The 17,234-nt window shown below is 34.2% G+C and overlaps 1 protein-coding gene across 3 annotated transcripts in view; it reads right to left on the bottom strand.

Annotated features, from left to right (window-relative positions):
• LOC132549843 (dynamin-1-like) overlaps nucleotides 1-17,234 on the bottom strand; it is a 43,320-nt gene that overhangs the window by 13,394 nt on the left and 12,692 nt on the right. For 2 of the 3 annotated variants that reach the window (XM_060213816.1, XM_060213818.1), the window contains exons 2-15: nucleotides 16,887-16,960; nucleotides 16,587-16,736; nucleotides 15,815-16,018; nucleotides 15,381-15,479; nucleotides 15,036-15,144; nucleotides 14,295-14,489; nucleotides 13,698-13,833; nucleotides 13,156-13,223; nucleotides 12,785-12,923; nucleotides 12,411-12,568; nucleotides 12,065-12,113; nucleotides 11,590-11,703; nucleotides 4,133-4,245; nucleotides 1,408-1,537 (exon numbers count right to left, since the gene is read on the bottom strand). In XM_060213816.1, the coding sequence (XP_060069799.1) occupies nucleotides 1,408-1,537; nucleotides 4,133-4,245; nucleotides 11,590-11,703; nucleotides 12,065-12,113; nucleotides 12,411-12,568; nucleotides 12,785-12,923; nucleotides 13,156-13,223; nucleotides 13,698-13,833; nucleotides 14,295-14,489; nucleotides 15,036-15,144; nucleotides 15,381-15,479; nucleotides 15,815-16,018; nucleotides 16,587-16,736; nucleotides 16,887-16,960 (1,738 nt within the window). Of the gene's footprint in view, nucleotides 1-1,407; nucleotides 1,538-4,132; nucleotides 4,246-6,374; nucleotides 6,488-11,589; nucleotides 11,704-12,064; nucleotides 12,114-12,410; nucleotides 12,569-12,784; nucleotides 12,924-13,155; nucleotides 13,224-13,697; nucleotides 13,834-14,294; nucleotides 14,490-15,035; nucleotides 15,145-15,380; nucleotides 15,480-15,814; nucleotides 16,019-16,586; nucleotides 16,737-16,886; nucleotides 16,961-17,234 lie in introns of all 3 variants that reach the window. The other variant, XM_060213817.1, reaches the window with a different exon arrangement.

The following is a 17,234-nucleotide window of genomic DNA, read 5'->3' as shown; positions in this document are numbered from 1 at the left end:
CAATGAGAAGCCATCATAATGAGCAATACTCCATTTTTATAGGGTCCAACAGGATACGCAATCTACAACAACATTAATATTCAATGCAGTGGTCCTATCCTTGGTAGCTCGAGGAGGAAATTTTGACATGTTGATGCCCTACCTGGTAAGAATAGACATTATACATGTAGAGGAGTTAGGCTTGATTTCCATGAAGATGATCAATGTATGCATGCCTTTGGTATATATTTATGTAACATATTGGGGACACAAGCCATCTAGTGTAGTTCATATCATAACGGCATTGTCAGGATTAAATATCAGCACAGGACAATTTACACAAAGCTCAATGTCATCTCATAAACATACTTAAGAACAAGAACTACCATTCCTTACACACTAGATATAATGTATAGCACTTTTAACAGAGCGCTGATATTGAATTTTTCTTTTTAATTGCAGAAGTCTTTTCAGTAAACCATATCCGAAACATTTATAACACTAATCTCAAAAACCATATGTAGGTAATTATCTTATCTACCAAACAAAGTAAACTGCTCGATGTGTGAAGGCACGCATTGTCTATGAACTCAATATTGGTGCAGTGATATTCAAGTTTTTCTGAATATCATGTTACTTGTGGCAAATGTATCTACCACAGGGTAATTGTTTCCATTTGCTTCTATATCACATATTACACTAACATACATCAAGCAATTTGCAACAGTGCATATAGCAAGACAGAATTTAGGTAAGTTTCTTCAGGTGTCGCAGTGGAAACAGGCAGTGGGCAAGGGACAAGGCTTTTAAGAGAATTAGCCGATTATAATGTGATTTGGGAAATATAATGAAGTCAAACCTACATCTTTAACATCCTGAAACACAACAGCAATGTTGGAAAACTCAACGTGAAATACTGATATATTTACACACAAGAAACATGTTACTACACAAAAATGTCAATATATGATCAGCAGGTTTTCCCATCATTTCAATGTATTGGACTCCAGCCTTCATGTCTCTTTTTCCTCAATTTATCTTAAACTTCAACACAGACTGCCTAATCTCGTTTCCTCAATTTCAACTCGATCTTTTTTATCATTAAGATGTGCATCAACTTGTAACTACATACATCTTATCTAGAGCATTTACTTTGTCAATTTTCCAGTTTTCTTTTAAACAACCATCCCAAGGCACAAGCTATTATGTCGTCAAGTCTGAATGTTGTTCATGCACTTTACTTCCTCATAAAAAGTTTGAAAAGTTGCCATATATACTTGACCTATCAAGCCATAGTACACTTAATCACATGACACATTATTTACCTTACCTTAGCCCTACCTAATCTAGCCCCACCCTTCAAACCCACTTACCCCTAAACTTCTACTTTTTCGACCTTATTCCATGTTTGAATCATCAAAGACTTACAGAATCCTTGTTTTCCTCAGTGCTTCTGTCAGGGTAAACACCTGCCCTGAGGAATGAAGCCTTCCAGCTGTCAACTTCCTCCTGACTCTCCGCTGATAACTCCAGCTGTTTGTAGTCCTTATAGACATTCCTACAAATAAAACAGTTACTGTCAATATCTCATATCTAACAGAGATATACATATAAAGACTTGGTCACCAGTATTTGCTCATGTATAGAGGGACAGGTGCACAAACAACCTGGACATCACTTATTGGTTACAGAGGCAAAATGTATGAAACACCAAAATATCAGAACTCTGCAGGAATTCATTTGTTTCATTATATACCTCAAATGTATACCCTTCAATCACCCCTATAGCTAACACTATAGAACATATATACATTACAACCTATATAACACTTCATATATACATAACAACCTATATAACACTTCATTTACGCAATACAACCTGGATAACACTCTATATATACAGTACAACCTATTTTTAGAAACATTACAACCTCAACCTAAATAGCCAAAACTTAATGCAAGTAATGTTTGCACAATTTTAGAATTAAATTGTTAGAAGCATTGGTGTGTTTTCTTTTGATGAAATTGCATATATCATATCATTTAACAGATTACACTGACTAGATCTAATAACAACTCAAGTGAGGTAAAATAAAAGAAATTCATATATTCACTGAAATTTAACAGTGTATGGTTATATGGTTGGAAACTTAAAATAGAAAATTACTATAGATACACAATATCTATAAATAAAAGAATGTAAAACAACAGATAAAAGTCATATAATTAACATATGATTTACATATAATTTACATTATATCAACATGATTAACATATAATTATCATATGATTTGCATATCATTTACATTATATCAACATGATTAACATATAATTATCATATGATTAGCATATCATTTACATTTTATCAACATGAGTAACATATAATCATCATATGATTAGCATATCATTTTCATCATTCAATTACAGGACAGTATTCTCAGAATTTGAAGGTTTATGCTGTGTAATTGTGCTTAAGGTATTTTAATTCTGCTTTAAGAGACCTGTCAAACATTATATATATATATATATACCCCGGTATTTATAACTTTGACACATTTAGTGTGTTAATGTTATTCAATAAATGCGATACGGATATGAAGAATGAGAATTCCTTGTTACCAGCTAGAGAAATCTTGGATAGTAGCCCTGCTTTATGCACACAGAAGCCCAACAAACAATAATCTCTTACATATGTTAAAACAATAGTGCTAGTTTTATCGATTAAATCTCACATGAAGCTGGAACATAAACACAAAATGCTTTTTCTAGCCACTTTTTCAATCAATTTTTAAGATATACAAAAGGTATTGTGTTCATTTATTTCTATCTTTCTCCTAAAAATATACACAAGATACTGTTCCTATATTTTCTATCAGCTTTGAGAATGATTTAACTTCCAATACTCAGTCTGTGAAACTAAAACCTTTACTCCATATGGTGTATACCAGGTATTAATAAATATGACTGACTGATAATCTCCTAAGTGTAAGACAGATCAAATCAATTACAGTACCTACAAAAAATGTCTGATTCTCACAAGAAGGAATATTCTTTGTTTAAAAAGAGACATTGTCTTGACTTCACAGTTAAACCGCATTACAAATCAGCTGAAAGCCTGTTTATCTAAGCTGAAGTATAAAGAGGCACTTAGGCTAGTAAACGAAGCTTTCTTTAGCTACCAATTATATGATTTAGGGTAAAAAAAACTGTTAACACACATCAGTTCTGTGTTACTATAGGAAGCAGACAACAGGAGACAGTCAGTATAACCCACTATACTCAATAATATTCTGTTTCCATCCTAATTTTCTTTCTTCTCATAAGTCTTAACCCTATTTATCTAATTGTTTATTTATTTCACTTTATCTATTTCACTTACTTTCTTAATGTCTACAAATAATAGCAATAATCCAAAATGCACCAGTTTTCAAAGATATAAATATCTAGTATAAATTATCAAACCGTACATGTAATATAAAGAAATTCAGGATTTATACATGGAAACAGAAGATCACTAGCTCGTAAAGAAATCGGTGGAGAAGAAGAATGAAAACAAAAGATCAAACAGATGCTACATATAACCTGTCACCTACCTGGTGTCAGAATTGTAAATGGCAAACTGATTTTTATGCGAAAATATACCACCCTCGATATCACGTATCCTTAGACCCTCAACTGCAAGCATATATTTCTTTTCTCTTTCCTAGAAATTCAACAAATCAACAGTTTTTTTGAGCATGCAGTACCAATATCTGACCTGTTCACTGAAACATAAACCTGAAATAAAACAGCCAGGTATAGTAAGGGAATTAACACGAAGCTATTCTAATTAAAAAAAGAGACAATTAGTGAAGCATGATAATTAAAACACAGCTGAGTATGTGGGTTGGATAACATGGAACAGCATTTCAATATTTAAGAAGATGAGAGGATGTTTTGTCCTTGTAATCATACACTGTATCTACCATATAATTACCTATATAACAGAATGTTTAATCTCAATAAGGTGTTTGATATTGACAACACCATGTTACATGACTTGTAAAACCATGACAGCATTCACTCCATCTCCTACTCTTCACAAAATTGCTGTTCCATTTTATCCGTGTTGTGCAACAATAAATTAAACCAGGGAAAGAAAAGACACCCAAACCTGTTTTCAGTCTGGAAGATTGCAAAATTCTTTCGCTTGCTCACGAAACCAGAGTCAGGCATATCCCGGACCTTGAGATTATCCAGAGGTAACATAAACTTCTTTTCTTTTTCCTACAATTGAGCAGTTGGAGATGGTACTCTAAGCTAGCCAAGAACCACCTACCCAGACGTTAACAGATACTCGGCTCTGTTACAGGAAGCCCGCTAACACCAATGCAGGCTCAGCCTGAAGGCTGACTATGTGAGCTGTATGTCCACAATGATATGCTTACCTCACCATCAATGATATGTGACCAAGTTTATTATAGTTTGGTAACATAAAACTGACCCTGAAGTTAACACACAATGTGATTGTAAACTGTTTCCAGCTAACCTTTTATTAAACTGCTTTACCTGTTAATACTAACAACGCTTAAACCAAAGAAGCTTTCCTTTTGGCTTAAATTTAAAAATAGGTTAGACATGCTCTGCTTTTATACACACTGAATAACCTGGTTAGTTTAGTTAAATGTTGACTGCAAATTTGATATAATCCGGTTATGCCTTATTTTGTCTTGTTTCAACTTTGAAAATAATTGTATGATAATTAGTGCTAATGAAGCTGTGTGTTTGAAAATGTTAACAGACTGGCTATCATATAGGTTAGATTTGATCTATAATGGTAAAGCAAAATCTAGTACAGTCAGCTAAAAACAGTATACAAAAGCTAGAAAATACCAAAAGACAAAAAATATGTATGTAAAAAAATATACAAAATTCTGGGGGAAAAAAGCAAATCTATCATTCATAACAGGACAAACTGTATCTAACTACATTACATAAAGGTGGAATGGCATGAAGAAAGTTTCTATCTTTAGTAGAGAGAGAAGTAGAATGGGTTTGATGTTTATAGGTGGGGAATGGGTAAAGCCAGGCTTATCATGGGTACAGGCTGATGGATTAGGAGCAAGAAAACCGTGTAGAGAGGCTCGAAATTCATAAAGAAAAGTTTTGTTGAAATGATGTTCCATAGCATATTGTATGTATTGATAAATATGAAACATTTCGGTAGAGTTTTGTGATGTACACTTGTTAAGGTGTTGGTGTATGCTAGCTGATGTGATCAGTCCATGACAGTGCCACAATGCTGGATCTTACCATCAAATAGAAAGTTTCAATATTAGAAAGACAGAACAACCCTTTCAGGTATCAGATATGGCTGCTATTTAATAATGAAATTGTCAGGTGTTGGAAATTTGAAAATAAATCTGGAATCAGGCCATTATATCACGTATGTGTGGTGATAAAAATGTATTAATAGAAATATTAGTTAAATAAATTTATATATATATAGATAAAAAAAAAAGCCATAAGTAAAAGAAGAAAAAAACCTAGAGTGAATTATGAAAATGTCAGTTCCATCAATCTTGTGATAAGGATAAATCAATACCTTCTGTTGCTGCCTTTGATCCAGATATAAGACGGTGTGGGAAATTAGATGAATCCAAGATTTTAAGAGTAAAACCAGTTTTTTGATGCCATAAAGAAAAAAAATGTTTCCAACTTACAAACACTTCTCTAATTTCCATTTTACATTAGCTGATATCACTATGGTATAATAGATCAACTTCTGTTTGTATAATTGTCGAATCAAGCAACTTCACCAGGACTTTGAAAAGAAAATATAAAACCTACTGATACTTGGTTTCATTTGCAAGCTGAAAGTCTTGAGATGTTCCACTGTAAATAAGTGTTACAATTACATGCACACAATGTGTTGTTAGCGACTTTTACAACATGAGTACCAGAGAAAATAAACCCCAAAAATAGCAGCCATCATTTCAGAAATTAATCCATAATCATGGAGTTGTCTCCCCTCATCTGAATCTCCCATTTTATAAAATGTGTACAACCATTGTTTTGGAAGCAATAAAAACATCAGGTATTATATTACGAAGACTCTTAAGACTTTTTGACTGGCTGCTATATATAGGGACAAAGGTTTTACAAAAACTTTTTAAAAAAGCCTCATGCCATTACATGCAAATGATGAAAGCGAACTGGATAATTATGCCAAAACCTCATGCAACCAGCAACTTGATTGGCCAAATCTTTCAGACCACTACATGAGCCTGGAGAAAGAGTTTGAGTAAAAGCGATAGCCATAGCTACTGGGGGAACCAGAATAATTGGATATCCCAACATATGATACATAAAGCCTGTACAAGGGGCCATGTCTCCCCCGACCTGTGTGTGTATACCTATGCTCTGAAGAGAAAAGAGCGAAAGTGGGTCGGCGGGAGAGAATTCCCGATGTCTCTTGGTCTCGCACTTTCAGACCTTCCAAAGGGAGCATGTATTTCTTGTCAGTTTCCTGTCAAAAAATTACAGAGTTAGTGTTTAATAATGCAACATGCATATGTTGTTATGGTAACCATATGATCCCGGACGTAGAAAAATGATGGCGTATATATGTTAGACCTCATTCAACAAGATCCTGTGATCAAAAGCATACTTCTGTAATCAAAGTGAGGGATGATGACCCATGGCTCTGATGGTCAGGAATGAGGTGGTTATATACTGAGAGGAATGATATATGGTGATGTTGAGATGTTTACTCTGGTTGCAGCTGATCCTAGACAATATAAGCAGTATTACTTATAGATATAAGCTCTAAATCAACAGAAAATCCTTGTGAATTTGTTGTATGTCATATTCTACTTCTCTTCAGGAGAGCAGTTTCTTCCCGTTTATATAAAACCTATTCCTTGTCTGTCTACACTATGAATAATAAAAGTACAAAGACAACACTATATTGCACTAGTATTCACCACAACAAAAACCCCATGGTGGTAATGGCAGAATCACAAATACAGACATACAACAAAAATCATTACAAATCAAACATTTGTAGGGGAGCTAAACCTGCCTCACAACACTAAATAAAAACATGGATCATTTGATATTTCAGGACTGATTAAAAACATATAAGTCTAGATTTTTCAACATCCTTGCTATAAATACATCATTTTATCAACAGGTAGTAATGTAAAACATGCAAATTATCTCAATAAAAAAATATGTACAAGGATTATCAATATAAATAGTGTAAGACAGGCCTACGTCACAGGTCACACCTGACACCAGAACATAAACAGGTCACACCTGACACCAGTACATGCACAGGTCACACCTGACACCAGTACATACACAGGTCACACCTGACACCAAGTACATACACAGGTCACACCTGACACCAGTACATACACAGGTCACACCTGACACCAGTACATACACAGGTCACACCTGACATCAGAACATGTACAGGTCACACCTGACACCAGAACATACACAGGTCACACCTGACACCAGTACATAAATAGGTCACACCTGACACCAGTACATAAACTGGTCACACCTGACATCAGTACATACCCAGGTTACACCTGACACCAGTACATACACAGGTCACACCTGACACCAGTACATACACAGGTCACACCTGACATCAGTACATACCCAGGTTACACCTGACACCAGTACATACACAGGTCACACCTGACACCAGTACATACACAGGTCACACCTGACACCAGTACATACACAGGTCACACCTGACACCAGTACATACCCAGGTTACACCTGACACCAGTACATACACAGGTCACACCTGACACCAGTACATACACAGGTCACACCTGACACCAGTACATACACAGGTCACACCTGACACCGAACCATACACAGGTCACACCTGACACCAGTATATAACAGGTCACACCTGACACCTGATAAACAGTACAAATACAAGTCACACTTAACACCTGATAAAGAGTACATATACAAGTCACACCTGACACCTGATAAACCTGTACAAATACAAGTCACATCTGACACCTGATAAACAGTACATATACAAGTCACATCTGACACCTGATAAACAGTACATATACAAGTCACATCTGACACCTGATAAACAGTACATATGCAAGTCACATCTGACACCAGATAAACAGTACATATACAAGTCACATCTAACACCTGATAAACAGTACATATACAAGTCACACCTGACTTCTGATAAACCTGTTCATATACAAGTCACACCTGACTTCTGATAAACCTGTTCATATACAAGTAACACCTGAAACCTGATAAACAGTACATAACAGGTCACACCTGTCACCAGTACATACACAGGTCACACCTGACACCAGTACATACACAGGTCACACCTGACACCTGATAAACAGTACATAACAGGTCACACCTGACACCTGATAAACAGTATGTAACAGTCACACCTGACACCTGATAAACAGTATGTAACAGTCACACCTGACACCTGATAAATAGTATATAACAGGTCACACCTGACACCTGATAAACAGTACATATACAGGTCACGCCTTACACCTGACACCAGTACATACACAGGTCACACCTGACACCTGATAAACAGTACATATACAGGTCACACCTGACATCAGTACATACACAGGTCACACCTGACATCTTATAAACAGTACATAAAAGGTCACACCTGACATCTGATAAACAGTACATAACAAGTCACACCTGACACCTAATAAACCTGCGAATATACAGGTAACACCCCACACCAGTACATACACAGGTCAGAAATAACAACAGTACATATATTGGTCACACAATCAACTTGATCCACCGATACAAATACAGGTCCACCAGTACATATCACACCTGGCATCAGTACAGGTGTATGCCACACCTGACATCATAACCACAACTTCATATACAAGTCATACTAGGCACCAGTACATACAAATGCCAAAACAGGTCACACATGACACTAAACCCTCAAAAACATACAAAGTTCACACCTGATACCAGTGCACATGCAAGTCACAACTGACAACTATATATACAGGTCACACCTGACACCAGAACATATGTTAGCCACAACTGACAACAGTATAAATACAGGTCACACTTTACCTGTACATATAAAAGTAACACATGATGCCAGTACATTGGGTTTTTTTGTTTGTTTGTTTGTTTCCTTTATTTAAAAAATTTACCTTTTACCTATAGAATAAAAAAGTTCCAAAGAAAAAACAGAACTTAGATGTGGAAAGCTAAGAACAGATACCTTGGATAACTTGTTTTGGAAAAGGTAGGAATTGCAAACGCAAAATAAAAAATTATAAATACTGAACAAAACAAGGAAAAAACCGTAAGAAACTTAAGTAAAAACAGAGTTATCCTAAAACAATGAAATGTGATTATTCACTCGCCTATCAACATATTCAAAATAAATCTTGGTTTCACTAAATAGTTTGTATATAGAAGTCAAAAAAACCTTTAGAAATAAAAAGCTGATGATAACAATGAACAGAATAATTATTCCACAACTTTCTTGTTTAAATGTTAGTAAAATATCACCAGAGTCCTCTAAGTTACCAAAATCTTTTTTATGCCTGATTATATATATAATACAAAAAAGGTAAAAGCTATGAGATTACATTGACTGATCAGAGCAGTAGAAACAGAAATATTAGGTTTTCCACAGATATCATAAATATGTGTACAAAGCAGACTTTCCAACAAGCTCCATGCAAGCAAACCCAGGAACACGATCACTTTGGTATTTTAAGTCATTACCAGGTATTGAAATTGCTTGATTCAATACTTATAATTAAAACAAGCCCTAACATAACAGAAAGGAAACAGTCACCTAGTTCTGGCTTTGCCACTTATATTTATAGGCATTGATAAATTCATAATTTCAATGAAGAAGATGGGATTTATCAAAATTCAGTGATACCAAATTAGTAAAACCTGCGAGAAGTTTTCTCCTTCATAGAAAATATTAAAAAGAAAAATAAGAGTTAATAACCTTCAAAATGAACAAAATTTCAAACATTCGAACTGAGGAAAAATTAAAAGACAGTAAATTAAAATGAAAAGAATGACTCTGAGGAAAAAAATGGCTTCCCCCCGATTATTTCAACATGCAAGTCATCAGTAGAAGTTACTGTGGAGATATTGGGTTAATGTTCACTATAGGCAGTCAAGGACTTTTTTGTATATGGTGTGTTGATCAGTTACACGGACATAGTTAACACAGGCCAACCATTAGTAGGGAGGAGTTATTGGGGGTGTCAGCAATAGTGAAGGTTTATTATAGGGTCACAAGGTCAGACAGGGCACTAAGTGTTGTGTGTATTATTGTTATAGGGCGACAGCAGGTGGGTCAGTGTGTCCTTCAGTATGTGCAAAATAATACAAAAACTGAAACAAGCACAAAGACAAATCCTTTCTCCAGCAAATAACACAAATGTGTAAATAAGTTATAATAAAGTTAAAAGTAGACGAGAAATAAAAATCTGGTTTCTTTTCTAACATGACGTGAGAAATTGATTTACTGATAAAAACTTCCACCAATTTACTGAATATATCAGAAACACTTTAAAACACCGACTTGTGCAGAGGAAAGATTTGTGTTTGTCTAAACATGAATGTGCATGCTTTCAAGGGGATAATTGGGGATGAAAAGGCCAGAAAGGGGAGGTAACTCAAGAACAGAGAATGATAGGTTAGAGATGTCAGAACAATAATTCTATTCAACAACATGTTATCAATAAACAATCAATAAATAAATATCAATTCAACAATATTTATATATATTTCTATTTCAGAACATGTCAGGTTTTAATTCAACAACTTCATTTTATTATTTAATTGATGATAGATGAAATCAAAATATATATTACAGTATATGAATTCAACAATATTTGTATATATTAATTCAGAAATATGTCATCAAATGCATCAACAATGAACACATTGTATTGTAAAACAAACTTTAAATTATTTTACATACATATATATATAAAAGCATAAATATCAACATTTTGCAAATCCTTTAATTTTTACTCTGAAACACCTTTATTTGTAAGAATGTACATTGGTTTCCATTCATTACATTAAGCAATGAAGATATTAAAATTTCTATTCCCTCCTTCTACCCTTTACACTATTTCAAGTCTTAAAATGAATAATGGTTGGAGCCCTATCACCCAGATCCTGTATTGGTGTCACATGCACCAAGGAAGGAGGAATAATGACCAGAGTAATTTACTCCTCATGTATGAATATAATGTAAATCTGCTGCACCAAAGATCAGATTGCCTCCTGAAGTATATTCACTAATGACATACAAATATAATGTAAATCAGAGCACTGCCTTAAGTAATACCAGGTACTCTTAAGAAAAACATCTGTGAAGACCTTGCAGGAGGGAGTTGTTGTGCTTCTTATTCATCATTCTTTACCTGTATAGTATCTTAGGTATTTTTTGTTGTTTTTTTTTCAAATAAACAGAATTCAGAATATCCTCTCACTAAAATGATGTCAATAGCTTGGAAATTGATTTGAAAACTTAAGGCTTACATATAAAAATGATTTTAATGTGGTGTTAACTAGAATAAATACCTCCTCATCCTTAAACCAGCATAATGTCTCAGCTGTGAGAACAAACCAGAAATCCTTAGAACCACCTTTCATAAAACTTATGTTGTGGAGTGTGAGCCAGCCTTTACGGATAACCTATAGTAACACAAAGAATACATCAGTGTTCATCAAACACACAACAGCATTGCTAAATGCTGAAACATGTAACTAAAACAAAACATTTGTTTTGGATTCATGAGGATAAAGAACAAAAAACAATGAAGATGCTGGCAATTTTCTTTTTCAGTCATAAGACAAAATTTTTCAAGAGTGGCAAAACTTTTTAAAAAGAATATCTGAGAACTTATTTTCAAGGATTTATTTTAAAGAACTGGTTAAAACTGAATGTGTATTAGTTTTAAAAGTTTATTAAGACATATGAGATTGATTGTTTTTGTTCAGAAACTGCACATCATTTTCATGATTGAGAAACAAATTTGAGGCTGATTATATATACCTGATTCCCAACTTTTTTCCTCTGAGTGTTTTCTGTTTTATTTTGGGCACTGGAATGAAAATGCTACAAATGATCAATTTTTCTCACACTGATATGGAAATACATCAGTTATATAGTAATTAATCTTATATATCAAAACAATTAGAGGTCACTAAGCCATGCAGAGAACAAACTTTTATAATTAAATTTCAAAGTATTAATTTTTTCTTAATTTTAACTCATTGTTGACTATAAAAAATCCAGACAGCACAGAAAATGAGTCATTTTTACGAAACCAAAGTTGATCAAAATCAGATAATTTCTAACAAATTAAAAATTTGCTAATCTTAACATGAATGGTTCATACTTAGCAAACCCAATAAAATCTTCATGGTTAGTATTCATGTATGCTAGTTGACACTCGACCAATAGCCGAAGCTGATCTTTGACCTTCTGTTCACATTCACGTATCCTTGTATTCACTATTCTCTCCACCTCCTCACGAAGTCGTGGATAACGACCCATCTGTTGGAAACAACATGAATGTATAAATAAGAAAGATATTGTCTCAGATTTCACACATTGAAAAGTTGCAATGCTATATCTTTTGACGTCTAGAGATCTTTCCCAAAAATACATTTTTTTTACAAAACAAAGATACACCAGTTGTGTCGAGATCTACCAGCTAGGTACAGCACCTGCTGAGTAAGGCGAGTTGCTATCTGTAACAGTATGACTTACCTGTTGTGTATTGCGTCTGACGACTGAAGTGAGTTCGGTAACCACCAAATCCACACACTTAATTGAAGGGGTGATGAGCTTCTGTATTTGACTTTTTACTATAGCCTCAAATGCCATATCTGGCGTAAACAAGCCCGTTCTGTAAAGATCATGTGAGTAGTTACATGACAAGTCCAAAAATATTTACTCTTTAGAGTTTGTGTAGTTAACTTCCAACTAAAGGCCTTTTTTGTTGTAAGTGAAAATATCAACAGAACAGACTTTATAACTATATATTAAAGTAGCCATTCTAATAAACTTTTCCCTTGACGTAGCGATAATTTGAACCCATATTCCCCTCAAGAATATCTACTGATCGGCCTGTAACTGACCTGATTGCATGGATATTTCTGATGGCGATACTGATTTCCCTCCTTAGTTCTCGCTCATCAAATTCCATCTGTAGAAAACAAATATGAATCAAAATTATTTTCACTCTTTATGTAATACCAGCCAATCAAAACAAAACAGAATGGCATACAGAATTGATTTCTAGCTGTATTTTCTAGTCAATGGGTCCCTCTGAAACAAATCTTCATTCACAGAGATTTTTTCTAACACATATTCTCTATAATCAGAGATATTTCTCTCTGACTTTCTCCATAAATATTCAGTTTTCTCTTTCACATATTCTCCATATACTGAGATTTTTCTCTTGCATGTTTCCTATAAACATAGATTTTCCATCTTTCATTTTCCCTATAAACAGAGATTTTCTCAAAAATATTTGACAAAAAAACAATTTTTCCTCTCAAATATCCTCTATGAATAGAGATTTTCCCTTCACTTAATCTCCATGAACGGAAATTTCTCTCTGAAATATTTTCTATAAACAGTGATTATTGAAACCATGAGTCAATTTATTAATACATACCTTGACTAACTCAAAAGGAAACCTTTCATGAAATATGCGGTTGATTTTGGCTCCCCCTGACAACTCTCTGGTGTTAATTACTGACCCTGATCCCTCTATACTTTTTTCAAAGTCCACATTAAACTGTTGACACATTCTGCAATCCAACCAATTCAAAGGTAACTGCACTTTGACTTATCTTAAGATATCCTAATAGGGTCTCGAATATTTCGTGAATAATCCACCAATCAAATCAATCATTATCATATATCTTAAGTCAATTACACAAATCAAATTTTCAAATAATTTATTTTTAACACAAATTACTTACTAAAACAGCAAAAGAACAATTAAAGCTATCCAAAGTCATTACACATATCCTAAGTAGATAATTAAACGCATGTATTCACGATCAATCACAACCATTCAAATTCTATTACAAAGCCAATTACATTAGCATAAAGTCACTCATCCATAACCAAAGTAAATTGCATCTCAGTAAATTTACTGGTAATGTACTTAATTTCTTAGTTAAAACAAAATTTTGAAGTAAATTGTTAGAAAATTCAGTTCCAATCATGAGTTTTAGGAATTCCTTTAATGTTATGATGAACCTACTGCATCATTGCTTTTGTCTTCCGAGCTGGATCATCAGGCCGAAAGTTTTTAAATTCTTGAACTTCCTTCTCCATGGATAGTAACTGCGACTGTAGTCTGTTCCTTAGTGCTGGTAAGGAATCTCTAATGTGATTTGTTAATTGTTCATTAAGCACTTTCTGTAAGTATGGTGTGCCCATACGATCGGCCATATGTCTGTAAGAAAGAACACAGAAAATAAAATAACATCACCTCTAGATTAAAAGATTTTTAATCGTGACAAGCTTATTTCTAATATGATAGAAACACATTTTCATTGAGCTGTATTTTGCAGATTTGTTTAAATTATTATCTTTACATTTTCTTTCATTACAGTACTATTTCATGACTGCTTGATTTCACTGATGAATAATATGCATGAAATCTACAGTATGCTAGAAATCGATTTCAGAACATTTATCAGTTTTGGTGGAAATATGAATTCTTGGATTAAAAGTCATTTCGAAAGCAAAGAAAATAAAAAATCCCTCTGAGAATAACTGATATTACACTAGTCTTTAATTTGACACGACAAATTCATATCATAATAGTACATTTTTTTTTAGAGCAATTATCTTCATCAAATTTTGATATCCTGAAAACATTATCTCACATTTTTCTGTGTAATATGTTAAATTTCATGACTCTACATTTCTAGAGGATATCATTATGCAGATGAACAATATCAACAATATTACTTTAAATACAATAAGCTTGCAGTACCTGTAAGCTGGATGACTGAGGAAAAATTTACGTTCCGAAGCCATGGCCGCTCGTATATCTTTCCTGCCTTCTATATCTTTCTGACTTCTGTTGACAACTCCAACATAACCTTTAGATAAAAAAGTCACACAACTTACTCATCCAATGTGCTCCAGAAATGGTTTTCTTAACATGGCTGTTCGGAAGTTTTGTTTTGGTGAGGGTCAAAATACACAGCCAGTCTCACCAGTGTTTACATTTACAGTTTACAGGTATTACGGAAATTTCCAACTAAACTTCAAAATACAGAAAAAAATATATTGAAAATTTAATTAGTCCTCTTTAAATTAGAAAATTCAAATGTACCTCGCCGTAGTGGTAATGTGCGGTTCTCTAAGATGTCCCGAGCATCTGTGCCTTCGTCCATCAAATCTAGCTTGGTGATGACACCAATTGTCCGTGTCCCTTCAAAAACATAACACTGACAGTTAAGCTCAGAAATTTTAAGTTGTATTTACTTTTGTTTTGTTTTATAAATATTATTATTAAACATGTAAACATGTTTGCTTTCTGACATTTCTATAATGCTTCATTTTATAATCAACTCTTTTTCTGACCCAAAATTTTATTTCTTACTTATTCTTTTACCAATATGACATGAAATGTTCATACTTGGAACTTAATAAATATTACTGCAACATGTCTTAAATGTATACTGGTATGTTGATTAGGCGTGACTTGTGATTAACACTCATTCAGATATGTTTCGTTAATAAGTACATCAGGAAAAATCGTTATACCTTGAGGATCAACTTCCTTAGCAATTTTAAGAGCATCAGAGTTGGCGAGGTCAGTGTTAGCCGGTGACACAGCAAGAATGAGGCATGTGTCCTTGGTGATAAACTCCATGAGCATGTTACGGATCTGGGTCTCAATGTCTGCAGGCTGGTCACCTACAGCCACCTTAGTCATTCCCGGTAAGTCTATCAATGTCAGGTTCAGCACTGCAACATAAACCTCAATATCAGGTGTCTATACATGACTACCTGAGACTGTGTTAGATCATTATAAATAGGTACAATATCTTAATAGACTTCAGCATCATATTGACAGAATGTAGGTGAGCTTTTAATTATTCACTTACATGTATGCGCACATAAAAACAGACACACTGGAGACTCTCAAGCCTCTCAAAAGGATTATGAAATTGTCAAATATTTGGCAAACCTTGTATTTACCAACTAAGGTGTGCCAAGTTACTGAGTCTTTTTTCTCACGATTCTGTAAGTCCTAGTTGTATGATTTACTTTTAAGGAGAAGCTCCAGTTCTTAATGGTAAAACTGACATTGTACTGGCACTAGAACCTGACAGGCCCTTTTTTTTATAGGTTTACTTGTTGTTTAGTAAACAAATATCTAATTAAACAGCAGTGAAGATTACTATTTAGGGAGAAGTGGGAGATCCTAACAAGTATCCCAAGAATTTCTGTTTAAGGAATAAAATCTTTAGATTCTGATATATGTATAACACTCTGTGATAACTGAAGTGACAGGCACCTCTCAATCACTTACCATTTGGAGAGTAAACTCTCAGGTTGATTGGCACATTCGAGATTCCTTTATTTGAACCCGTCATCCTGTCGGTTTCAGCCTCAATCTCCTTCCTAACCATATCAAAATCGGAGAAAGGTTTCCCTTTGTGGTGTAAGAACTCTGCATACTCTATAAAACAGTAATAAAGAACCTGGTGCAAGTCATGTCAGATTACAACTTATTCATTGAAACATCAAACTCATGTCTTACTGGGTTTTTAAAATCTGTCCCAAGAGAACAAGAATCACTGTGTAGGTTTATAATTTTTAAGCCACTCACCTGTTTTACCATTGATAAGCTGTAAGACCAAGGGTCTCCTGGTAACAATTCCATTTCCTCTGGGCAAGAAGTCTCTGTAGAAATAACAGTCTTTATTTCAGACAGTTTCAACTTCAGCAAAATAGAATATTACAACATTGTACATTTTCTACTAACCCCTTACTTCATATGTTTTCGACAACTGCTGATAGATAAACTTAAATGTTCTTCTGACCTTGTCTTATCTCTATAGCTACTAACCTCTGACCCTGTACATATCAACTGACTTCTAACCTTGAATTTTCTTTATAGCCAGTAACTTTTGACCTTGTACATCCTCCACTGACTTCTGACCTTGTATTTTCTCTA

The sequence above is a fragment of the Ylistrum balloti genome, unplaced genomic scaffold (assembly GCF_031769215.1).
Source record: "Ylistrum balloti isolate Yb309-2 unplaced genomic scaffold, AGI_CSIRO_Ybal_v1 Utg370078, whole genome shotgun sequence".
In the NCBI taxonomy this organism is placed as follows: Eukaryota; Metazoa; Mollusca; class Bivalvia; order Pectinida; family Pectinidae; genus Ylistrum; species Ylistrum balloti.
Note: the sequence above shows the minus strand (reverse complement) of the source record. Positions and strands in the feature narration are given on the sequence as shown.